Source organism: Engystomops pustulosus, chromosome 1 (assembly GCF_040894005.1).
Source record: "Engystomops pustulosus chromosome 1, aEngPut4.maternal, whole genome shotgun sequence".
Lineage (NCBI taxonomy): Eukaryota > Metazoa > Chordata > Amphibia > Anura > Leptodactylidae > Engystomops > Engystomops pustulosus.
Genome location: NC_092411.1, coordinates 192,051,223 through 192,077,820, shown reverse-complemented (window position 1 = coordinate 192,077,820; position 26,598 = coordinate 192,051,223). Strand labels below are relative to the sequence as shown.

Sequence of the window (26,598 nt, the reverse complement as noted above, 5' to 3'; positions counted from 1 at the left end):
ATCATCATGCTGGAGCAGTTTTTCTGATAACTTAATGTTCTGTAAAACTTGTGTTTTCTGCTTCTGGAGAGCTGGCCAGTGACATCTCTGGATACAGGGATGTCAACACAACAGAGGTGGTGGTCTAATGTCGGAAGGGCGTGACTTCAGGGCTAAGCTCTCTCCACCTACATAACTATATACAACTAATTTGCATTAAAGAAATTTATTTTGCCACCATGCTGGGCCATAAAAGAGATACTATTGGAATGTATTAGTCTGCTTTATTCTGTATTTGTGCATACTTTATACTTGTTTTTTTATTACTTCTATTCTTTGTTCAATTTATTCTAATATGTGTGTGGACCAAAAATAAACAGCTTGAGGGCTTTTCATTGCCTAAGCCTTCTTTAACCCCTTAACGACTTGGCCTTTTTTAGTTTTTTCACTTCCATTTTTCACTCAGGAGGCGACGTCATCGAGGCGAAAACACCCGCGATCGGTACTAGCACCGATCGCAGGTGTTACCGGTAAGCCTTTGCTGCAAATGCAGCAAAGAGTTACCGGCTATGGAGAGGGCTCGGCCCGAGAGCCCTCTCCTTGCACCGGGACCCGGCGCGCATCGGGAAGGGGTTAAAGGAACTCATGGATTCAGTTCTTCTAAAGCTAGCTTTCTCGCTACGGTGTGTTTTTTGTTTTAACTATGCAAATTATCCTCAGGGGCTTCCAGCTACATCACATAAGTTCTTTCAGGCTCCGTAGTATGTGAAATATTTATGCCTGGCCCTTGTGTGGGGAGGGAGGAGGCAGGCAGAAACACTGAATGGAGGTGTGAATAGTTAAAGGGGTTATCCGGGACTATAAAAATTCACCAGATGTTCCCAGTAGTCATCAATCATCACCCTAATGACCATGCCTTACTTTGATTCAAACTTTGAATAAATGATTAATTAAGGCTGTAGATCAATGTTTCATCTGAATTCTTATTTGAATTTTTTGTATATTTATTAGAAGTCATAGAAACCAAAATGTCAAGATCTACCCCTGAAAGAGAGATTTCCTTGGTGAAATTAAAGAAAGATCCTAAATATGACCTTGGTAAGTGAAAACAGCTTCTGCTGTTAAATGAACTCAAGTCCGGAGCATTTATAGTATGTTCACCAAGAACTTGTCTTCTACAGTTGTCTGTGAAAATGTCTGTGTAATTTAAATTGAATGTACCAGAAATTCCCATTCATTCTACTGCCTCAAAACACATAATTCACCTGTACTTCTGTGGCACTGTAACCACTGCATGGATATACTCTAAATGTCCACACCTATCATCTACAAGGAGGGCTATAGAGTCGGTGACCATTTTGGTGGAGTCTCAGTTGTGATAAAATGGACCAACTCCACAAATACTGCATTCAAAGCAAAAAATATTAGTGGAGACCCAAGAGCAGAGAACATTAATAATACCACAAAGAAGATAATTACAAAATGCCAGAGACCCCAAAACCGATAGCTAATAATATTGTAGACTCCCAAAGTAGACAACTACATACACTGGAGTCCTCCGGAGTAGGCAAAAAATAAATGAATAAACCCTCTCCTTTTCTGGCTGCTCTTCTACTCCTTGCACCACACTGCAGCTTCTTTTCTTCTACATGAGTCACTTAGCTCTGAGTCCCGTGCTGCTTGTATGCACCAGCTTCAAGATTCAGAGAAGAGCTGTGCCAGTACTTGCCACTCCTGAGACCTCTCCGCTCTGGGTACTGATGCCCAAGCAGATAGAAAGCCAGGGCACTTTCTCTTCTATTGTTTGTTTTTAGTTGAGATGAATGTGTGCTGAACTTTATGTACATGTTCTCTCCCTTTGTCAATCATTTCACTTTACAGCTTCAAAATCACAGCAGAAAATGTACTACATGTACGAATGCAATTTAAAAATGATTTAAATAATTAAAAAAATGTTCAAGTTATTTAACTTTGAAAGAAAAGAAACTCATAAAAAATTTTTGTTGCTTATCTATTGCTTGTCTATTCTAGCTTTGGCTTTAGAAACTGCTACAAAAACGTCATCGAAATTCAATGTGGAAATCCATCATACATCACTAAATCACTAGCCAGACACCACTGATCTCTTGCACTTTCTATGGTGTACTTGGACATCATTGATCATTATTAATCCCAGTAATTCATATGGGATGATTTGGATGGAACAGATAGATACCTTTTGCTCATATTGGCCATTGTGTAGGGATCAAAGGAGTTTATGTAAACATATCACTTATACTTTGTGAAGTTGGATTTTACTATTACTATGAGAACAGTAAACATATTTTTCTTATTTTGTGACCATTTATTGTTACTTTGCTTACTTTCTGTAGGGTTTCAGATAATGGGTGGAGAGGCAACAGGAAAGTTAGATCTTGGAATATTTATCAGCTCGATAACACCTGGAGGACCAGCCGACCTGGATGGACGCTTAAAACCTGGTAACAATTAGAGCTCGTTTACTTGTCTGAGTCTTTTCCATGCAGTTTTCAAGTTAATACCAGGAGTAGATAAAAAAAAGTAGGGTAGTAGCACCTGTACTTTTTCCTTTTTTTTTTTTTTTTTTTTTACCACTTCCAATGGTGGATGGTCCTAACGCTAGTCTTTCTTCTCTTTTTTTCTACTGACCGCTGATAATAATGATAATGATGATTACAGGTAGTCCCCAGGTTATGTACAAGATAGGTTCCTTGGGTCTTTACTGAAGATGAATTTGTATGTATGTCCCAGTGACAATTTTCAAGAATTATCAATAAAGCTTCATTACAGATACTTTACAGCTGATCATTGTAGCCTGTGACTAAAGTAAAGCATCCAGATAGTTTCACCAGAGGTCACAGGGGCAGAGGGGTCCATCTGTAATTAGGGGTTGTCTGTAAGTCAGCCGTCCTTAAGTAGGGGACCGTTTCTAGTGACTTAACTCTTTACAGTCACTTGATTGATTTGCAAAGGGAAATATTATCAAAATATACAGGAACATCCTTCCTTAATAAATTATATTTAAAAATGTACTGTTATCTCCACTGGAGATAAAAAAAAAATGTTGCTTCAAAGCTATAGTTACACTTTAAACTGAAAATTTACATAAAGACTCTTGTGATATGTAAATAATATCATGTTCACTGAAATTGCTCCTCCTCTTGGCTTATTTTAGAAAATTTCTCACAATAAGTAATTTTGTCTGTATAGGGGATCGCCTTATATCAGTGAACAGTGTGAGCCTGGAGGGGGTAAGCAAGCAGGCAGCATTAGAGATCATTCAAAACTCTTCTGAAGATGTCACTCTTCTCGTGTCTCAGCCCAAAGAAAAACTTCCCAGAGGTAAAAATAAATTGCACTTTTCTTTTGTTTTTTATTTAATTATTTTCATAATACTGATGTGTAAATGCAAGGAAGATGTCCTTGTATATCGTGTATATTACATGATATTGATTTCTATGTCTGCACTGCCATAGTTTTGCTCAAACACCCCTACTTCACTGCTCTGCCTTCCCTACGTCTGTAAGGATTAGTTAAGAGTAATGTTGGGGGACATTACTTAAGTATTATTCCCCAATATTGCAGATTTGGACTATAAGATACTAGGTTTGGTAATGAACTATAATATTATATCTTTGTTTCACTTTCTGTGTTGTTGTGTGTTAAAATTACATTGTACCTGGTATTTTGTAGAACATCAATACAACGTTCCTAAAAGTCCAGATAACGAAGCAGAATCTTCATCTGATGAACATAAAAGGTTCCCTGGTAAAACAAGACTTATGTCTGGAAGCTCATCTGGGATTTCAGCAGGAAAAAGAGAGGGAAGTTTGAGCTCCCAGGATTCCCGGACAGAAAGTGCAAGCCTTTCTAATAGTCACATCAGTGGTCTTATCAGGAACCTGTCAAAGGATCATACACCATCTCTGCCAAACGATGCCAAGAACTCTCCATCAGTCAGCATTAAAGCTAGTGACAAGAAAAAAACTCAGCCAGACAATAATAAAGGAAAGGGAAAAAGTCCCGGTCTCACTGATTCTACAGACTATTCCGACAGAGGTGACTCTGATATGGATGAGGCTACCTTTTCTAATAGCCAGGAGCAGCAAACAGTAAAGAAGGTAGTCTATCTATCTCTTTCTGAACTATCTCTATTTCTCAATCTAATCTATCTATTTATGTAATTGGTATTAGATTAGGTTTCATGGTTAAGTGGGTAAACATTAGGAATGGAAATGAGAACTAAGACATTGGTGGAAGTAGAGAAGACAACATTTTACTTCTGCTTCTGTTCACACATAGTCAGACATTCTGTTTGGAGATCCTCTCAGCAATCTTAGACTACATGCTCTTGGATGTGTTTTAAGGCAGTATGCTAGCAGTTTTTTCAGCGGCTAACGCACAGCCCTATTACTTTCTCTGGGTTTATGCCCTTTGCAGTGGATTCCACAGCCCCCTGTATGTGCTGACTCGGGCCACTAAAGTCTTTCTATTGTCATGGTGCTCACGTGCCGTTTTCAGACGGGCATGCACACAAGGGATTATATTCCTTTGATTGCTTGACACAAGTCACAGATGTTTATGCTCATAAATCCTTAAAGCAAAGCTACCATCACTAATCTATAAAGTTGATCCATTGGCAAGCTCTTATAATAAGTGGCTCAGAAATTAACACAATTCTTGTTTATATATATCTAAATTTACTTGAGAGGCTACTGGGGCGTAGAGTAGCCACACGATGGAGTGGGAGCTACAGTTACTCCATGCCCCGTAGGCTTCTCTTCAGCTTCACAGACGAGGCTGTGCCAACTGGAGGCAGCGCTTCATCTTACCTGGCTTTTTCTTGTTTAACCTCAGTATTCTACAATCTGGTTGCATATTGCATCTGACTCCACCAGACACATATTGTATATTCATTTGTTACTATTGTAACTACTGTTTCTTTGCTCTTTGCGCTGGGTGTACCAACTATATAAAACTGATAAAATGACTAAGAAAACTGAAAGCCCCCATCATAAGTCGCAATAATTAGTAGAAGTTTTCTCATTTTAAAGGGAGTCCCAACTCCCAGTTCACCTCACATATAAAAACCAGTGTAGGACACAAAAATATGCTGTCCAGGCATACCTGTCTTGTTTTCTTAAGAGGGCATTTTTAACTGTCTACATATTAGCTTCTCTGCACATTGCTTGTGCACATGTTTACTCATTCTGTACTACCAATTGCTACTTGACTTCAACTGTATACAAATGTCTGCCTGCATGTTCTTATTTTTATAAAGGGTCAGAGATGCAAAGTCTTGGTAACTGGACTTTTGATTTTATAGGTACTTTTTAAAAGATGTTTATATACAACGTGAAGATATAAAAAGTTCCAGAGTTCATTCACAGCGTAGGTCCTCATTCAGACTCCACAAGAAGCTATGCGGTTATTCTTTCTGCTCATTCCCACATTTATAGCATTCCACATGTGCTCAATACAGGGGATTATACAAGGATATAGCGTGGCCTGTACAAAATGTCAACATTTCAATCCTTTTTATTGTACTATACTCACATGTAGTGGAATAAAACGGTGCATATAAAATCACACGTGTCTTGCTAGCTATCGAACACCCAGCCTAGGGTTTCGCCTTCACGGCTTCTTCATGTTTTGTGGCTAGCATCATATTTGATCTTCTGGAAAGTTACTATAAAATATGTTTAGCTCCAGTTACCATATTTTGTATATGGTTATTGGCACCTCACATAGAAGTAAGGAATAGAAATAATGGTAAACAATTGTTGTAGTGGCAAACATATCCCTGCCCTCTGTGCACTAAATATACTAATGGAATTTTCTTTAAAACAACAGATCATTGGAAAATAATAAAGTTATTACAGGAAAGCTTATAAAGTGCATAATGGTGTTTCTACTTGTGAGTTGATCTAGGAGTTGGTAGACTCCCTGACTGCAGTCATATGTGGCACACTATGCAAATGCTACAGGAGGCACTTGGCCCTATCACAAGTTTCCATTAAAACATATATGCAAAACACAAGATTCGAACACTGAGTAATCAATCACAAATGTTATCAGGGTATGTAGGCAGTTCCTTTGCTAGCTGGGCGCTAAAGGGTAAAAAGGAGTCTAAAACATTGAACAAGTGCTGTGTTCCCTTCATTCTCTCAGATCACAAAGTGATGGTATGTCTCAGCAACTCTTTACGAGAAATGAGTTTCCCTGTAACAGATACCCACTTGGTATTAGTCTCAACGGGACCACTGCTAGATATGCATTACACTGAATCCTGCTCAGTTCAGAATGCAACTGACTGTTCATTCCTGCTACTTTTGGGGGTCTCAGATGTGGGACCCATCATTACAGGGAGGACTCATAAAATCAAATGACCGGTCTGTTATTAATTCCTTTTAATGTTTTATTCTGAAATAATGGACTTGTCTAAAGAATGGCATGTGCTTTTCCTTATATACGTGTTATGTATTTTTACAAAGGAACCATTATTGGAAAGTTCTTCAATGATTGGCAAGCTTTCACCAACACCACTTAAACCTGGAGATGTCTTTACAGTTGTGTTGGCCAAGAAAGATGACAGCTTGGGGATAAGTGTCACGGTACTGTTTGACAAGGTTTTTGAGGTTTTTCTCCTTTTGTTTTTGTCCTGCATGCCTCGTTTTTATGTCTTTGCATTAAGTATTTTAAGTTCTTTAAAAAGTAAACTTTATTTTACCATTTTCACTAGCCTAGTCATGAAGTATCAATTACTTTGTATCACTGACTTATTTCAGGCCATTAGATATGTACTATTTTCTTTGATACATAATGTTGCAGAAATAGATCTATCTGTGCAGTACTGTGCAGATTTTAATTAGTAAAGGTCCTCGCCCTCTAAACAAAACATTGTAAAAAAATTAGGATAATATCAGGCATCTGCAGTATGTTCTGCATAGTCCTGAAACAATTATGCAGAACACAATGATTACTCTTCTACATAACAATTCCATCTACAAGGAAATATGGAGAAGGTGTAACCAGGGCAGTGGAGTCAGTAAGCCAATCCTCTGACTCCTCAATTTCACAAACTCCAGCTCCAACTCCAGCTCCACTTAATGGTCACCGACTTAGACTCCGCAGTCCTGTTTTCCTGGTTACTCTAGCAGCGCTTGAAATAAATGTGGACACTCGTTCCCAGTGCCTTATTCTTCTAATCTATAGGTTTACTTCTGAGCATGTACATATAGTGCAGCACACATTCATCTCAACTAAAAGCGGGATCAAGGGTGCACAAGCCGCACTGACAGGCCACATGCAGCATGTCAAACCATGAGTTGCAGTCCACACCCTTCTGACAGTCAAAGTCCAATGGGCCCTTCCATAACTGATGTAACATAACTGATGGCAGATCATTGGTGCCGAAGTCTGGGTAGCGGTGGTGCAGCTGAGAAGTTCTCACGGTTCAATCACATGCAGGAACATTAATGTAATAAACAGTAGAAACCAGCAGTGAAATAGTTACATGAATTTATAGGGTTAATAGCTTCTTTGTTGTGTAGAAAGTGTCTAGAGAGCAGAAGTTTAGGGAGGGGCTGCAGAGGAGTGTATGACACAGGTTGAGGTTTGCAGTGTGAGTACTCCAGAATCACAGACTAGGATGGAGTGACTGTTACTAAAGAGACCAGATCTTTAACCTCAATATTCTGTGTAGGGGACTTCTGCATCCAGAGAGCAGTACACACACAGGTACATAAAGAGAGCATTGTCACATGACCTCCCCCTACTCCCTCCAGAGTGAGCAAGGAGCTGCAGCCCCTCCCATCTGTGAAACCATATTCTGAACTAGTGATGGCAATTACGGCTCTTCTTAGTGAGCTGGCCCACTAGGCTCCGCTCACTAAGAAGAGCCGGCTCTTCTAGCTTCTGACAGTCTCCCTATTAAATATATATTAGGGAGCTTCAGTCAATCACCCCACACCACCCCACTTTTAACCCTGATTGTATCGGGTTAAAGGGGGGCGTGGTGAGTTGGTTAGGGGCGGGGTTAAGTGAGCCATCGGCTCACTGAGGGCAGCCGGCTCCCGTCGATCACTAACTCCCGCTCATTGCAAATGACACATTACTACTCTGAACAACTCTACAGAATCAAGTCAGCACAGGCAGAAGACACAGCTACTACAGGACTAGACACAACTGAGGAGGATAGTAAAGAAAATGCTATACATAGGTAATTGTTATGATAGGCAAAGTTGCTCTACAGCCCTAGAGCTATTGATTAATGAAAATAAAATATCAGAGTTGCGTGTCATGATATAAACAGCCATTTGTCTTAGATACTAGGTACAAAGACTGTATTAATGTCTTAGTGTAAGATCCCCACTCAGCATCTTTTGTCATACTGTGACCATATGATTCAAGAATTCCCTTGTGCATGCTTTGCTGTGAGTCCATGGAGCATGCTTTACTAAAGTTTTACTAAAGTGTTCTTTACCTTCAGCTTGTCATCTTGTGTGTTTCATGGCAACTATCTCAAGTGTTTACTCAGTATTTTTTAGATTGATATGAAGTTGTTTGTCAATTTCCATTTCGTAATAATTGTTTCCCTATTGGGAAATAAATTCACAGATCTTTGTTGTCCCTTAATAGTTTTGCGGTCTTTTGTGGTCCAGACATTCCTGTCATAGTTGTACTACACTGAAGCTTTTGTTCATCTGTTTACATTTCCCATGTACTAGTGGGGCAGATAGATGCCTGTCAATGGTTTAAGTTTATTACAATACAATTTATTCTACCTTTTTGTGCTTATTAATATCTTAGCTATTTTTATCCTATATCACCTAGTAACTGACAGGTATATGTCACAAAGATGGTAGTAGATCATTAATAGGACCACTTTGGTTCTGATTGTTTACAAGCTGTGAAAGTATATAGAAACACTGCATGTTCTTGTTGACTGTTTATATAAACGATAGGCACAGACTAATGCTCCTGGCTTATTAATTATAGTACAGCATACATGTTTCTATAAAACTGGCTAGGAGCTAAATACCATGTAAACATAATGATTGACATTCATTGTCCGTTAAATGTGGGGAGTTTACATACCGTATATACTCAAGTATAAGCCGACTGGAGTATGAACCGAGACCCCCAATTTTACAAGAGAAAAGTGGGAAAAACTTTTGACTCGAGTATAAGCCGAGGGTGTAGTATACAGCCAGCCAGCCCCCATGTAGTATCCAGCCAGCCAGCCCCCATGTAGTATCCAGCCAGCCAGCCCCCATGTAGTATCCAGCCAGCCCCCCATGTAGTATCCAGCCAGTCAGCCCCCATGTAGTATCCAGCCAGTCAGCCCCCATGTAGTATCCAGCCAGTCAGCCCCCATGTAGTATCCAGCCAGTCAGCCCCCATGTAGTATCCAGCCAGTCAGCCCCCATGTAGTATCCAGCCAGCCAGCCCCCATGTAGTATCCAGCCAGCCAGCCCCCATGTAGTATCCAGCCAGCCAGCCCCCATGTAGTATACAGCCAGCCTCATGTAATATACAGACAGCCCCCGACAGTTTGCCAAACAGATTAAAAAAAAAAAAATGAACTTAATACTTACCCTCCGGTGCCCCCGATGTTCGTCGCGGCTCCCGGCAGCTTCTTCTCTCTTTTCTAGCAGGCAGAGTCGCGTCCGTGCGATCTGCCGGCCGTCACACACTACGATGCGGATCTCCCGGCCGTCGCCGCATCATAGTGTGCGACGGCCGGGAGATCACATGGACGCGACTCTGCCGGCTAGAGAAGAGACAAGATAGAATAGGAGTCACAAGGAACCGCGACGAACATCGGGGACACCGGAGGGTGAGTATTAAGGTTTTTTAAAATTGACTCGTGTATAAGCCGAGGTGAGGTTTTTCAGTACATTTTTTGTGCTGAAAAACTCGGCTTATACACGGGTATATACGGTAAGTTAGAATGCAGTGGTCAGACCAAAGAAACAATATTCATCCCAGTTTTTCAAACCTGTTAAGATCCAAATACCATTTTTGTTTTTTATTAGGATATTGTTTCAGCAGCTAACTTAAGGTTAATTTATTTTTTAGGGTGGAGTAAATACTAGTGTAAAACACGGAGGCATCTATGTGAAAGCTGTTATACCAAATGGAGCTGCAGAAGCTGATGGCAGAATACAAAAAGGTATTTTTTGAGGTTTCATGATCTGTCTTGTTAAATTGATTATACTTTTAGTTCTCACCCATGTGTTTCAAGAAACCATTCTATATTCCCGCAGGTGACACGATCTGTGTTTAAACAACTTTGAGCAAAACAAGTCTCTATTAACTGATTTATAAGGCCCTCAAAAAGCAGGTTTAAATGTGGGTTCTCCGAGCTGTTCACTGAGAATGTCGTCACTCAGGCTTCTTGACAAAAAAGGATTATATATATTTGAGAAAAAATAAACAAAGGATAAACAACATCAAAAATTCAGGGGTCATGTTGTAGCTACCATGGAAGTGGCACCCCTAAAGTCAGCTCAGACACTCTGAAATAGAGCAACTCTGTGTACACACAGATGTCATTAAATGCCCAACCATACCCAGAGACTTATCTCTGGGAGACTTATCACTCCTTCTACGCAGTGCAAAAATTTGCGTTTTAACAGCGACCACGCCACCTCCATGGGGTCATTATGGGGTTAATTTTGAAAAACCTGTTAATTTTTACTTGCAGGTTTTACGCAATGTCTTGCCTGGTGGCCGCACTGCCTGAAGGTTGCATCAATGTATCCGGTGGGACACAGGGATGTATCATACGCAGACACACAATAAATCTCCCCCATAAACTCTTAAAAGCGATGCAGCTTTGAGTTGCACATTTCAAAATAAATGCAACACATAAAATACATTTCATACATAAATCATATATTATGCATACATACTTAAAAATAAAATTGGGCTTACCAATAACCAAATCATAAGAAACACATATAGCTTGGCTGCAGTTATGAATCACCAGGCATTAATCAAGTGCAGGCTATATAACCCCACTGCAGCCAGGGAAGATGCAGTTCATGCTGAGTGGTAAATGCTGAATCAGTTTGTTGTAAAAATAAAAAGTTTTTGCTGGACAGCAGGAGAAGAAAAGCTGAGCAAGATATACACACACAGACAAACTTGTTCACTACCCACCCCTTAACAGGCACCAATCTGCAAAACGTATTACAGTCTGCCTTTTTCCCTAGAAAGTGTGTATAAATAAATAAATTCATACATGTTAGAAAATACTGGATTTATCAAAATGTGACCAGTGCAACAGAAAAAAAAATTTCCATTTTGTCACCCATACATTTTTTGTGTCAAAAGGTTGTACCAAAAATTATATCAATGATAATACCAACTTGTTCTGCAGAAGATGACACCATGCAAAGCTTCATAGATTTAATGGATGGGTGATATAGTGTCCCAAATTGCACTATATGATTTTTAAGCATTTTGGGGGAAAACAAAAAAAAAATAATATTCTCCTTGTCCCTTTTACACCTCAATATTTTGGCAAGCGAAGCCAGCATACGACACCCTGGCTTCACTGCACAAGCACCATACGTACAGTGCATGCGCAGTGAAGCCGGGATACTGTCCAGGCTTCACTTCCAACATCTTAAGATGAGGCGTCTGCATAGGATCTTCTTATGTCTGATGTGATTTATTTGTTCCCATTTAAAGAATTCAAAAAGGTCAATTTGGGACCCTAAGCCACAGGTCCACGAGAATCTGTTTTGGTTTAGGGCGCTGTCCTTCATTAGTCTTGACATGCTGGGATCATCTAGAAAAGAAACTTATAATTAGCAGCACAGATTGATTTCCTTCAAGCAAGCAGTATTTAGCATCCAGTTAAGAGCAATGTTTTAATGCAAAAGGTTATAAAAAATAGTACATTTTCCATGCCGTAAAATCTCTTTTCATTATCGTTATTGTAGACATCTATTGCAAACAACTGCCTTATCCTCCTTCAAGCACAATAGCTTTCTATCTATAGTTTGTTGCATGACAGAACTTTGTTGACCTTTCAGGTCGCTGTTTTTTTTTTTTAATCCCCTCACAATTCATTAATTATACCCTTGATACTCAATTAGACATCTTTTAATGTTATTGTCACGTTATTACAACTGTTTATCGTTAACCAAGGTGACCGTGTTCTGTCTGTAAATGGAACCAGTCTGGAGGGCGCCACTCATAAGCAAGCCGTGGAGATGTTGAGAAATACTGGTCAGGTAAGATTTGCTAGAAAATGGCTCTATTCTCATTTCAGTGAAGGTGTGCAAAAAAAATGTTGTTAATGTAGCCTAAATGTGTAATATGTATAGATGCATCCCCATGATAGAATATAAATGTAAACGGTGACCCCATGTAATTCAAGGAACAGGTGACCACAAGTCCCCTTGATCTGATCCATACTAGCAGGAGTTCCATATTTCCTGGAAGACTTATATAAGCCTGTGGTATCGTGTAGGTCTGCTGTACTTGCGCTTCCCCATCCTGCGATTTCCTGGGTCTCAGGGATTATTGTACATTCATCTCCTATCCTGTGGAAGGGGAAAGTAAAATGTTGCTGCAAACACTTTGAAATATATTTTCTAAGATTTTTAATAAAGAGAATGTAAGCTTCTGCTAAGAGCAAGTTCCATCCACGGGCTATTTTTACAGTCTTTATTTAACGGCAGCTGGTGATTCTGCAGTGGATGGTCCACTAGAAACAATCAGCTGCAAACTCACCCACCCGAGAGTACTCCCACGTGACTAATAGTACTCCTCAAGAAAGCAGGGAGCAGTATTTTTACTCTGCCAGAAAAAATGTCCTGTGATCTCTGCATCTGACTATTGTTTCATGAAAGATGTCTAATTATCAGGAAACTTCCAACTTTATAGAGCCTTTTTACAATGAGCTTATCGGGTTGTTTGGAACCACTAAAAAGCCTCAATGCTTTAAAACCGCTGAATTCAGCTCACACATCCCCGTTAGAGCACTGTTTGGAAACTTGCCATTCCTGTTATGTGTTGGCATGAGGACTCTGGTGCATGTGCGGTGCGCCCGGTATTGCTAAGCGCAGTATACCTCCCTCGCTTCACTGGGCTGTCACCATTATCCATGAAGCAAAGTGTGTTCACCACGGCTTCATCTGTCGCACATCAGTAATGGAATAACTTGGTAAATAATTTGTGTGTTGTGATTGTTGACATTGTACTGACATTCATTGGTTATTGTTGCAGGTGGTAACACTTCTTCTGGAGAAAGGGCAGCTGCCAGTTGTTAAAGTCCATGCTCCTGTTACTCCTCAGTGCACACCACCTAACCAAGCAGTTGCGAGCAAAAAGCCTAGTTCACCCTCAGAATACAACTTTGTTACCAATGGTGAGATTACAGAAATAAGCCAAGTGCCAATGTGCTTCTGCTTTACACAAGTTGCATCACAGAATCTGTATTAAGCTTTATTGTAAGAACATTAGTCCACATTTGGGGAGAAAGCTAGTCTGTCAGTCATCATACTTCTGCTGGCATGTAGAGCAGTGAAGGGGAAACACTCCACCCTGTCACATGGAGCAATTACCCTGGAAAGACGCTGCACAGCAAGTTTCTGACCATAATCAATACCATGTGTCCGTAATAGAACATTGCCTCTGTCCTGCTGAATGTCAGAATGATTTGTGTTACTGCTAGTGCCTCTCTGGCTTTCCAAACACAATTCTAATTTTTTCTTTTGGGTTATTAATGTGCTAGGTACAGATGAATGTGTTAAAATGAAAGAGCTTTATATAACAAAAACTTTGTTTTATTTATAATATAAAGACTTCTGTACCTTGCGGACATTATACATACATGATTTATTCTGGATTGTGGAACTGTCAAATGTGTATGATGATATCCAAATGTTGATAACATGTGCATGCTTGGATGAATTGAGTGTACACATGTTTGGAAGCAATGGATTTCTGACCTAAAGCTATCTAAGGTATATGAATACCAAAAAGACCTATTTGGGCGGTGTCCCTGGCTCCAGCAGCAACCATCAGTTCTGTATCGCTTCTAGTCCCATCAGCCCAATAAGAGACTTTTCATAAGTCTGCCGAAACCATTTTTCAATACAATATTGTGTGGTTGTCCACTGTAGGTTTCAATGTATTTGAGAGGGTTTTTTTTAAAGGACACTGTAGAAATATTGAAACATCTGGATTTACACGTTCATAGATCCTCAATAGTGGTTGCCCTCTAGTGGTTTATGGAATATATTCACATTAGAATGAGAATTTGGATGCACTGTTGTGACAGTTTGATATCAATACATACCCCAGTAATAATAAATGATTAAAAAAGCATTATCACCCAAATAGTTTTTTTTTCTGATTAAAAAAAAATTGCATTATAATTGAATTCCAAGAGTTTTCAAATTTATTTATACTAGAATAAAGTATGCCATTTTATTTGTCCTCTGTTTCCCACTGCAGAAAACATGTATCATGTCAAATTGGTGAAAAACAGCTCAGGACTAGGTTTTAGCTTTTCTCGAGAAGAGAACCTTATTCCTGAAAAGGTGAGCTCAAGCATAGTCCGGGTGAAGAAACTGTTTCCAGGTCAACCAGCTTCAGAATGTGGCAAAATAAATGTTGGTGATGTGATCCTTAAGGTGAATGGAGCTTCAATGAAAGGACTCAGTCAGCAGGTAAGACACCTGTAAGGAAGACAGATACTCGGCATGATTTTATGTGAGTTTGTGTAGTCTTATTTTCTAATCTCAGTGTATTAGATACAAGTGTTCTAGTCTGACTTATCATATCTCTGACCCTTTCTGCTTTCACCCATCTTATCTCATCGTATATCTGTTTTGCCTGCTGATAGAACATCATGAACCTCGTTTGTATCAGGTGTTTGCTATGTTCTTCTACATAAGCCTGTCAGTGGTGTACAGCCTTGTCTTGTCTCCATATAGGAAGTCATTTCTGCTTTAAGAGGAACCTCTCCAGAAGTCACCTTGCTGATGTGCAGGCCACCCTCTGGTGTATTGCCAGAGATCAGCCCTGTAATCCTGGTAAGTGTTGTCTTTATACATGCTTTATGTCATTGTATGTTCTACACACCAGACTGAAATGCAAAGTAATATGCACTCGCATAAAATAAACAATATTCAGCAACAATAACTTTTCGGCTAAATTGTACAAAAAACAAAAATCATTCATAGATAACTAATGCTTAAGTCTTCTGTCATGCAGACACCACTGAACTCCCCCCAGCAATCGATGCCAGATGACATGCAGGGCTCCAAGCATAGCGCTAATCATTCCTTTACTCAGGATCCCGAGGACATCACTGACCATGATGACAGTGAAGAGGTCAATGACACAAGTGCTAGGAGGCTAAAAAATCCATCCAGGAGAGATAGCTACAGTGATAGTAGTGAGACTGATGACGATGACTTTATACCCATACAAGGTGACATGCCAACATGGAATGCCACAGTCTACCAGACACCATGTGCTTTGGGGTCCCTGCCCCATACAAAGTGTGATGCTTCTGACATCCATGAAGAAACAATCCGTTCCAGCTTTTACACTCCAGAACAAACTCCGTATAAACCACAGTTTGACGATAGGTAAGAAATTAAGATCATTATATTTTTAGCCTTGGGTTACACCTTTTTATACCATTTTATGGTGACCACTGATCTAAACTGTCATAAATCGACGTGTAATTTATTGGTGTTATATATATGCCTCTAAGTTATACTGTGATTCAAGTCATTTTGTTGCAATAAGTCCTGGTATTTGGGGATGACTAGTTTCCCCTAGGTGATATGAGACTCTTAATGGGGCAACAAGTTACCACTTCTCAGGGACTGGAAGTTACATTACTATGAGCCTATCTAAACTTTTGCAGTAGTTGCAAGGTAGAGAGTAACATTTTGCATACTTGAAATTTTGATAAGAGTCCATTGCTTACTAGTTAGTCTTGATTTAAGTCTTGGACTGCATCAGACATCTTTGCTGTTATTTTTGAGACCCAACAGATATTCAGTAATGTGGATTTCCATACCTATATGTAGTTAAGTTACAGGGAAATTCCTATAGAAGAAAATTTAGTCCAAGGGATGGCCACCTCTCCAATATCAAGCCTTTCCATCACACATCAGATTTTAAAGGGAATATTGTACCTATTAAACAATTTTTACTCATGTTCCCACCTACAGCAGTCCTCCTTCTCCAGTTTCACTAGATGTGACCCCAACACATGGTAGCACTATATCTCCAGTCTTACATTCAGAAGATTTTTTACCCGATTGCAAGACTTTCCATGATGACCAATCAACCTTCAAGAGTCTTGGATTGAAGGACTTGGAAGACTATGAGCCAGTAAGTATTCCTCAGTTCCTCAACACTTTTATATTTTCTTGTAATATGTTGTATATTCAATTTCCTTGTGAATAATATGTGAAAATATGGCTTGGCTTATAAAGCACTTACTGGAAGAGTATAAAAAGTTAAAGTTCGGCTGGAAATATATATGTAAGATTAAGGTACAAATACCACCTTAACCAAGAGTCTAATGACCCAGACTAGCCTGGGTTATTACCTGTGATACAGATGCACAGATGAGCACAGACAAATAAGGCCTTCAAGCTTATTTAGAAAAAGAAGTAACTGCACTTCTTAATCAAATTAATTTAGTTGAAATGTTTTTTTTTGTTTTCTTATAATTTATTAACATTAACTCTATTTTGTTTCATTTGTAATAGCAGTGTAAAGTAATGTCATGTCCCCATTCCTCCTAGTCATTTCTAAATAAGGTTACCATAGGATATTAAAATGCCATTAACAGAGTGTGTCTATATAAATATATTCATAGATTTCCAGCAGGACTAAAAGCGGTAAGGCACAACACAGAATGTAATTAAAAATACTTCAGAATTGTTATTTCACAACAAATACACTTGGACAAGTCTGGAGAGCTAACCGATCCTCTTTAAAGGGGGTTGTCCAAATGTTTGCTAATAATAGCATTTTTTATGAGCATCTCTCTGCTACTGAGATGCCTTTTAATATTACAGGCATTTTGTTTATAACGTGAGATACATTAAACATGAATTTAGTATATATCTCAGACATCTCAAGAGCAGTGTGAGTGCTGAGAGCAGACTGTCACCTGTGTCAGAAGGGAGGGGGAGAATTTACTGCCATTTGTGAGAAGCTTACTGCCAACAAGGCTGAAAAATTTGAACAAAGTCAACGTCTCTGATTAAATTATATTAGAAAAGAGTTTTGCCTACATTTTGGTAAAATTACAATATGAAATGTTTCTCTGCAGGAGGTGGAGCTTCATGTAACACTGACTAAATCAGAGAAGGGAAGCCTGGGTTTTACTGTGACTAAAGCCAATGACTGTGTTGGATGTTTTATTCATGATATCGTTCAAGATCCTGCTAAAAGTGATGGCCGTCTCCAGCCTGGTGACCGCCTTATAAAAGTAAGTGAATTCATTTTTTCTTTCTTTAAATGTAGCATATGTTTACAAATTCTCCAGATTTTTTTTCATTTTCACTGATTTTTCCTCCCATTGTCTTTAGGTTAATGATGTAGATGTCTCAAATATGAGCCATACTGAAGCAGTGAATCTCCTCAGAGCAGCTCCCAAAACTGTCCGTCTTGTACTTGGCCGTGTACTGGAGATTCCTAAGCCACAGGTGCCTTCTCATCTCCTGCCTGATATTACACTTGCATGCAATAAAGGCATTTTAGGTAAAGTATTATATGGTGAATTATTTTTCCCTTTGTTACCCTGCTTCCCTGAAAATAAGACATCCCCCCAAAAATAATACCTAGTGCTACTTTTTTCAGACTTATAAGAAATATAAGGCCTCCCCTGAAAATAAGACCTAGCGGCAGTCATTGCTACATCTCCTCAAATGCCATACGTTAGCACTAGTAGATCATTTAGATACTGCAAAAGGTTGTGACTTGGGTGTAGAATTCATGGGATACAATCACTGTTGTATTACAAATGCTAAGAGCAGCTGCCAGAACAAGTAGGGGCAATTAAAAGAGTGCAAAACATGAGAGAATGGGGACAATTATCCAAATAGAAATGGAGTCACAAGAAATTCTGAATGAAATTTAGAGTCATAAGGATGATAGAGAAGTTTTTGACATACCGTATTTTCCGGACTATAAGGCGCACTTAAAAGCCTTGGATTTCCGTGGAAATCCAAAGTGCGCCTTATAGTCCGGTGCGCCCTATCTATGGCACAGGGCAGCGGACCATACTTACATAGGTCCCCGCTACCGGAGACCGGAGATCTCCAGCGGAAACTGCAGACCATGCGGCATGAACAACTTCTGCCGCGTGGTCTGCAGTTCCCGCTGGAGATCTGCTGTCTCCGGTAGCGGGGACCTATGTAAGTATGGTCCGCTGCCCTCCTCCACCTCCCCCCCACCTTTCCCGCTCACCTTCCCCGCGTTCCCCATCGCGTCTCGGCGTCGTGTCCCGTCGGGTCTCCGCCACGCCCCCGGACCCTGCGCCTTATAGTCCGATGCGCCTTATATATGTAATTATTACATATATAAGGCGCATCGGACTAATGCGCCTTATAGTCCGGTGCGGCTTATAAGGCGCAAAATACGGTAATGGTCCTTAAATTTAAAAAAAAATATAGCTTTTTGTGCATAAATGCCAGGATTGAAAATGTACCAGAGATTGTTGTACACGGACAACACTTTCTTTGTGGAATTCAGAATTTTTTCAACGTTAATTGTGAATTCTTGTTCATAGAAAAATAAGACATCCTGCCTGTTTAGGAGCAAAAATTAATAAAAGTCGCTGTCTTGTGTTCAGGGAAATCGGGTATTCTATTTATTTTTGGTGGCATTTAACATTATTGTAATAAACTTTTTAACAATTTCTTTTGACAGGTTTGTCTCTCTCTGGAGGTCCAAATAGCCCTTCCCAGGTGATATATGTGGAAGATGTCAAGCCAGGCTCGGTAGCTGATCAAGAGGGAACACTGAAACCACTAGACATTGTACATTACATTAATGGAAAAAGCACTTCAAACATGACACTAGAGGAAGTAAAACATACATTGGAAACTGCTCTTCCAGTGGTGGTTTTGAAAGCTACCAGGTAAAAAGCTAGGAAAAATAGAAAGTATAAAAAGTTACAGATACAGTTATAAGATATCTGCTGTAGATAGAATATTAAAATATCTTAGCAATTTGTATAATAATGTACTGTAAAATTTCAGTACTTTTCAAGATAAAATATTAAAGGGATTGTCCATGTTATTTTAAAGGGAATCTGTCAGCAGACAATGACCATACAAAGCTGCAAAAATGGGTTACCGATAGTTAGCAGTCCTGGAGACCTGTGTAATCATACCTTCGTGCCTCTAGTAAACCTGTATATACTATTGGAAATTACAGAATGCAGCAGCTTGATCCATGTTTCTTTATTGCTTAAAAGCTATTATCCCATCCAGATTTCCACAGTTTTGTGTCTAGAAATCTGACATATTTAGGATACATGAACTATAAGATGGATATTCAACTTGGATTTACTTTGGCCAAATCTGATGATTTTGATGGGTTTGGCCAGCAATGTAATGTGTTATAGGGGCCCCCAATTTTCACAGCCAGCAGGGCGATAAGGATGAGGCAGTTCAAAGTTAACTGTTCGATCTTTCTGTTTTTTGAGAGATAAGCTGTTGTCAGAGGTGTCTGGGAGTGCACTTTATCCCGAGCCCATTTTGGATACATACACTGCTTGACTTAGAAAGGAAAGTATGGTGACATCTGCACTGTATAGTCTACTGTGCTATTTTGTCTCACAGGAAAAAGTATACAGTCTTATTCAGCCTTATTCAGACCTTGAGCCTCTCTGAGTAAATTGAGCCCTCTGGACATAGAGGAAGATTTATCAAAAGTGTCTTAAAGTAATATGGTGCACAGTTAGACTAGACAGTGTTATACTTCATCAGTTTTAACCTGTATGCTAAATTTGGTGTATTTTAAGACTGTCGTTTTAGCTTACAACTTCTATTAATTGGCTTAGTTTACTCAAGAAAAATATGCCAGATTATGTTGACAAATGGACCAACAGGTCCCTTTTGGTCATACCAATAGCAAAAGTATCTAAAACTCTTGTTAAATGTTGTGCAAAGTTTTTTGGGGGGAGTTAATTATGATAATATTGTGGCATAAACAGATGGATAAATCGTCCCCATATGGTCATAATGTTTTGTGAAAAGGTCTTTGCACATAACTAAAAGGGACTATTCTTTTGTGCATTGTTGTGTTCTGTTAGATTCCTGTGCCAGTTCTTCTTCAGTCATGTATTTCTTCTATTTTTCTTTCTCACAGGGAGGGGAATCCAGTGGTCCCCAACAATAACAACCTTGTTAATCCAGGGTCCAACCCCAACCAAATAAACGGTAAACTGCATTTTTGTATATTCAACAGTGATTTTATAGATTTACAGTATAGACATAAATACACACATCTGTTTGATGGGCACATACTAAGAATATACACTCACTGGCCACTTTATTAGGTACACCATGCTAGTAACGGATTGGACCCCCTTTTGCCTTCAGAACTGCCTCAATTCTTCGTGGCATAGATTCAACAAGGTGCTGGAAGCATTCCTCAGAGATTTTGGTCCATATTGACATGATGGCATCACACAGTTGCCGCAGATTTGTCAGCTGCACATCCATGATGCGAATCTCCCGTTCCACCACATCCCTATGATGCTCTATTGGATTGAGATCTGGTGACTGTGGAGGCCATTTGAGTACAGTGAACTCATTGTCATGTTCAAGAAACCAGTCTGAGATGATTCCAGCTTTATGACATGGCGCATTATCCTGCTGAAAGTAGCCATCAGATGTTGGGTACATTGTGGTCATAAAGGGATGGACATGGTCAGCAACAATACTCAGGTAGGCTGTGGCGTTGCAACGATGCTCAATTGGTACCAAGGGGCCCAAAGAGTGCCAAGAAAATATTCCCCACACCATGACACCACCACCAGCAGCCTGAACCGTTGATACAAGGCAGGATAGATCCATGCTTTCATGTTGTTGACGCCAAATTCTGACCCTACCATCTGAATGTCGCAGCAGAAATCAAGACTCATCAGACCTGGCAACGTTTTTCCAATCTTCTACTGTCCAATTTCGATGAGCTTGTGCAAATTGTAGCCTCAGTTTCCTGTTCTTAGCTGAAAGGAGTGGCACCCGGTGTGGTCTTCTGCTGCTGTAGCCCATCTGCCTCAAAGTTCGACATACAGTGCGTTCAGAGATGCTCTTCTGCCTACCTTGGTTGTAAGGGGTGGCGATTTGAGTCACTGTTGCCTTTCGATCAGCTCGAACCAGTCTGCCCATTCTCCTCTGACCTCTGGCATCAACAAGGCATTTCCGCCCACAGAACTGCCACTCACTGGATGTTTTTTCTTTTTCGGACCATTCTCTGTAAACCCTAGAGATGGTTGTGCGTGAAAATCCCAGTAGATCAGTAGCTTCTGAAATACTCAGACCAGCCCTTCTGGCACCAACAACCATGCCACTTTCAAAGGCACTCAAATCACCTTTCTTCCCCATACTGATGCTCGGTTCGAACTGCAGGAGATTGTCTTGACCATGTCTACATGCCTAAATGCACTGAATTGCCGCCATGTGATTGGCTGATTAGAAATTAAGTGTTAACGAGCAGTTGGACAGGTGTACCTAATAAAGTGGCCGGTGAGTGTATAGAAATGATCTTTCTACACACATGTAAATTCCTATAATTAATTATCAAGGGTGTTTGATTCTGTTTATTTTTAAATAGGAAAAGTAAAATACATGCATTGCATTATTTCTCGATGGTCAGTTTAGTGATTAGCATTGTTTTTACACTATTCTTATATTCTAGGTTATTCAAGTGGAGAACGTTTGAAGCACATAAAGGACAATTTAGATGTGTATGCTCCAAAGGTAATTGTCTTATATGGAGACTCCGATGCATTGCCTCAGAAAAATACAAATCAGAAAATCCTGTAGTGTCTGTTTTTTTTTTATCCAGGAAATGAACAGATACCATAACAGAAAATACACAGACCTCATTGCAGTGAATGGGATCTGTCAGACTCTGTTGGTGTTTGTCTTGTAATAATAGATCAGTCTTTTGTCTTAAATACATTTCTCTCCTCCCATGCTGGGACAGAAAAGTGGAAAAAAATCCAGCAGTTGTGTGTAATGTTTAATAGCTGTTGCCCTCAAATTTTGGTAAACCACAATTCCTAGAGTTTCCTTGCAGCTTATGTCCCATACTGAAAGTATGTATAATGAAATGCTGACTTGCAAATAACTCTGTAGGTAATTGATTGTTCAGAACATAATTATACATTTTGTTTCCATGGTCCAAGGGCATAAAACTTACATTTATCTACATTAAACCTCATCAGCCATTTCTCCACCCACTCCTCTAGATTCCACAAATCTGACCCCTGTTGCACCTCACTGGTAACTCAACCCAATCTGCAAATGTGCCATTAATGACAAACCTCTGTTTTCTATCACTAAGCGAATTGCTTCGAAATACGCAGATTTTCCCCTTGTCCTAGCAGTCTCATTATATGTACCAACCTTTTATGCAGCACTGTATCAAATTTGGAAAAGACCCGATACACAACATCTACAGCCTCCCCCAGGTAAAGTCTAGAACTTACCTCCTAATAGAAGCCGATCAGGAGCCAATCCCTCATAAACCTATGCTGGTTATGTACAGTGAGATACTCATGGATAACATCTCTAACAAACCCTTCAAATATATTCCCCAAAACCAAAGTTAAAATCACAGGTCTGTAGTTTCCAGGGTCGCTTTTTAATCTTTTTTTGTATATTGGCACCACGTGTGCCAGTCCACAATGTGCCACCGCATGTGCCAGTCTAGTGGAACAGAACCTGTACTTAAGGATTCTTTAAATATTAAAAATGATGGTTTCTTTATTACATTACATAATTCATGCAGTACACTCGGGTGTATACACCACAAAATATCACCCTTGAGATAATACTAATACTACTATGCAGCACAAAAAATCACTCCTGAAGTGCCAAACAAATATCACAGTACAGACCATATACCGCAAAATTTCACATTTGAGCACAGAATACCAGCTGATAAAGACAGGCGACAACTATCATATTTTTTTAAACTATATGACGCACTTCACTATGCTCTCCAGATTCACACAACCAAAAATAGTCAAATGTAATTGACACTTATTACTACTTTCCTGGTTTCAATTTCTTTGTCTAGTCTTTTGATATTCTTGGTGTTCTAAGGTTGGCGAGAGAGTAAATTTGCTGAATAAAAGCACAGTATGGCTTTATATACACACACATACACCTCTAATTTATACACTAATACACAGCTCTGCTACATACAATCAAACACAGCAACCTGCATTACTGTCTGGATAGGCAGAGACAGGAAGTAAGAGAGGTCAGTGCAGATGCAGAGCTTGCGCAAATCAGGTGAAATGCTTTGTCAGTGCTTCACCCAATCTTCAAGATTGGGGCAGAAGGCTGCCTGAGTGCTCTTGACTTTGGACTATATGATGCAGACACTTTTAAAGGGAACCTGTCATCAGAAATTGGCCTAGTGTGGTGCCATCATTCAGAGAATCTACTTTGAAGTAAGATGTAAATTGGTTTTATGATGTCAAGGAGACGGAGAGTTTAACAATGAAGTTAAACTTTCCCTGCCTTAGAAGGCCTCTTCTCTATAATTGATGTTCCCGTGTCCAGGGACATCATTGATTATATCTCCTGAAGTACCTTGCATGTTTTCAATCACATGGTTCGGTGGTGTTAGGAGTCAGTAAGAGCTTGAATTCAATGTTAAACTCTCCGCCTCCCTGACTTTATGCATCTCACTTCAAAGTTGATTTTCTGGATTATACCACCAAGCTGAGTCATGAAAGAAACATGATCTAGAAGCTGTTCAACTGCTTGACAACATACTGGTAGTGGTTTATTAGACCAATTTCTGCTGAAATGTTCCCTTTAAAGGGGTATTCCGGGAATATGAATGTCTGATACAAAAATCCATAATGCTGTAAATAAATGAATGTAACGAAACTTAATGTCATTAGTTACAAAATGGAGCTTAAATAGTTTGATTTAAATGATTTACAAAATTTAATGGCCTCTCTAAAGTTATCACCAAGATGGCCTCCACTGGAAACTACAAGTCCCAAGATCCTTTAGTTCTCAGTAACGCCTCCTCCCTCTTATGCTCTGCTCCTATTGATGATGTAACGGGTTTTCTTGCACTGTTACCATAGTAATGATGTGTAACTGCCATCACCAAAACACTGACTATACTGGCTGCACTGCAACCAACCGACTACAGCCAAACATAGTGGTGATCACATGACCTGCCTAAGCAGCTGCAGGACATGTGATGTGGACGTGTGACCAGCGGCCATCTTGTCCTGTGTATGCTCTGCAACGGACCGCGCGGAGGAAATTAACGGACTGATTAAAGGGCCAGTAGCATTTTAATTCTCCATTACAGTCTATGTCATCAGCATTTTTCTGCTAACGGGAGCAAAATTTTAAATAGCAACTAATTACATATTAGCTTATATTTTAATGACCCATGTGTATAAAAATTATGCTGATTCCTGGAATACCCCTTTTAAGTAAGACCTTTTCTTGCTAAAAGTTCGTAGTCCAAATAATTATGGGGCAGATTTATCAAGCTGTCAGAATAACTCTGCAGCTCAGCTTTCTTTTTACCATTGCTCATGAATATTTTAAAGGGGAGCTGTGATTGGTTGCCATGGGCTACTAAGAATATTCTGACTTTCAGACAGCTTGATAAATCTGCCCCTATGTATTACTAACCCTAGTTCAAACAGTTGATAATGCAAACCCCAAAAGATACAATATTCAATATGGACCCAAGACCAGGCAATAAAGTATACAAAATCCGGACCAAACTATTGATAATAATGCAGACCTCCAGATCAGTCAACAAATACAAGTCTCTCCAAACCCCTCTACTATCCTGGGCAACTTACTTGCTGTATTAATTTTGCTGGGTCTTGACATTGTTTGTATGTGCCGTAGTCAGAATCCTGGGAGTAATGTGGTGCAGGAGTGGACTGGATTGCAGTGAGTACTTTCTAACGGTCCTAACTACGATCCATTAAACAAAACAAAACATGTGGAATATGCAATTAGCCATTCTCTCTCAGCAGCCCCTTCATAATCTAGTGTTACTGCAGTGAGAGATATACTAACGGCCGTATGGCGGGGACCGCCTGTATATATGTATAGGTTTTGATCTTGGGAAAACACGATTTACAAAAATGCTTGAAAAGTGACACAATTGGTAAATCTTTAAAAATTATAAAATTTTAAATATTTGTACTATACCCAAATAAACATTTTTTAGATCTGCAAAAAAAAAAAGAATAAATAATAGCTGAATAATCAATATGTTGCTAATTAAACTGGCATACTCTAAACCTGTTTATTTTTGTGTGCCCTTAAAGGCCAGATTATTCCATGTTGTTTTGGAAAAGCCTCCATCTGGAGAGCTAGGATTTTCCCTGGTAGGAGGCGAATATGGGATATTTGTCAAGTCCATCAATCCTGGGGGTGTAGCTGACATAGAGGGGAGTTTACAGGTTGGAGACAGATTACTTAAGGTAATTTTTCTCAAGTCCTCTGTTTTTTATCTGTTTAAATACATCTTTATATCTAAAGACAGAACATGGGACAGTATATATGTATAGTAGTGAATACATGTGTTCCTGATGACTCTCTCAAAGAGAGTGTTCCAAAGTTACACAACCTCTTCCTATTAGACCTAGTATGCAGTGTGATAATGTATATAGGAGTAAAATAATAAGGCAGTATTTTACCAACATTCTAACATATTAGGAGCTTGCCAATACTATGGCTACCAGGAGAGCAAGATAGCATCTGTTGTGGGCTTAACAATGAAAGGGAGGGGGCAATTACACGAGACATTAGGTTTAGGTAGTCAAGACTAAAGACCATAATATCACTTAGTAGATTATTGTTTTACTACATCACTGTGTGCATTATCGCTGTCCTATGACATCACAGTTCATATATTACTTGTGCTATTAGATTGCTGAGATAGGATTCCTAACATCATTGTGTGTGCTATACCACTGTTGTGACAATGCTTGTGCAGTAATCCTTATTCAACTATTGTAAAATCACTAAACTTTACACATGTCCAAAGGATTTTTAAAGCGAACATGAAATAATACTTAATGAAAAATTATTTTCTATATTAACTAATAATTTTAACTACTGAATCATTACAAATACAAAGTGTTGATATATTGATTTCTTGTGTCTTTTATCTTCACAGGTAAATGGTGACTCTATGCAAGGTGCTACACACGGAAAAGCTGTTTCATGTGTTCGAAATGCTAAAGGTCTTGTACAAATTGAAGTTGCACGTGAACTTATGCCAAAAGATGCATCGTTTGCTTTAGACAATTGTAATGGAAATATAGGTAACCTTAATAGTTGCTTCTACTTCTTT

The 26,598-nt window shown here is 39.3% G+C and overlaps 1 protein-coding gene across 7 annotated transcripts in view; it reads left to right on the top strand.

Moving 5' to 3' along the window:
- PTPN13 (protein tyrosine phosphatase non-receptor type 13) overlaps positions 1 to 26,598 on the top strand; it is a 158,533-nt gene that overhangs the window by 119,894 nt on the left and 12,041 nt on the right. For 3 of the 7 annotated variants that reach the window (XM_072116569.1, XM_072116560.1, XM_072116587.1), the window contains 19 exons: positions 991 to 1,077; positions 2,352 to 2,459; positions 3,208 to 3,339; positions 3,691 to 4,118; positions 6,492 to 6,635; positions 10,081 to 10,174; positions 12,163 to 12,248; positions 13,246 to 13,387; positions 14,479 to 14,693; positions 14,961 to 15,059; positions 15,241 to 15,620; positions 16,215 to 16,377; positions 17,330 to 17,488; positions 17,589 to 17,760; positions 18,931 to 19,141; positions 20,377 to 20,447; positions 21,931 to 21,992; positions 25,568 to 25,723; positions 26,422 to 26,569. In XM_072116569.1, the coding sequence (XP_071972670.1) occupies positions 991 to 1,077; positions 2,352 to 2,459; positions 3,208 to 3,339; positions 3,691 to 4,118; positions 6,492 to 6,635; positions 10,081 to 10,174; positions 12,163 to 12,248; positions 13,246 to 13,387; positions 14,479 to 14,693; positions 14,961 to 15,059; positions 15,241 to 15,620; positions 16,215 to 16,377; positions 17,330 to 17,488; positions 17,589 to 17,760; positions 18,931 to 19,141; positions 20,377 to 20,447; positions 21,931 to 21,992; positions 25,568 to 25,723; positions 26,422 to 26,569 (3,057 nt within the window). The remainder of the gene's footprint in view (positions 1 to 990; positions 1,078 to 2,351; positions 2,460 to 3,207; positions 3,340 to 3,690; positions 4,119 to 6,491; positions 6,636 to 10,080; positions 10,175 to 12,162; positions 12,249 to 13,245; positions 13,388 to 14,478; positions 14,694 to 14,960; positions 15,060 to 15,240; positions 15,621 to 16,214; positions 16,378 to 17,329; positions 17,489 to 17,588; positions 17,761 to 18,930; positions 19,142 to 20,376; positions 20,448 to 21,930; positions 21,993 to 25,567; positions 25,724 to 26,421; positions 26,570 to 26,598) is intronic. The other 4 variants (XM_072116565.1, XM_072116574.1, XR_011848895.1 and 1 more) reach the window with 4 other exon arrangements.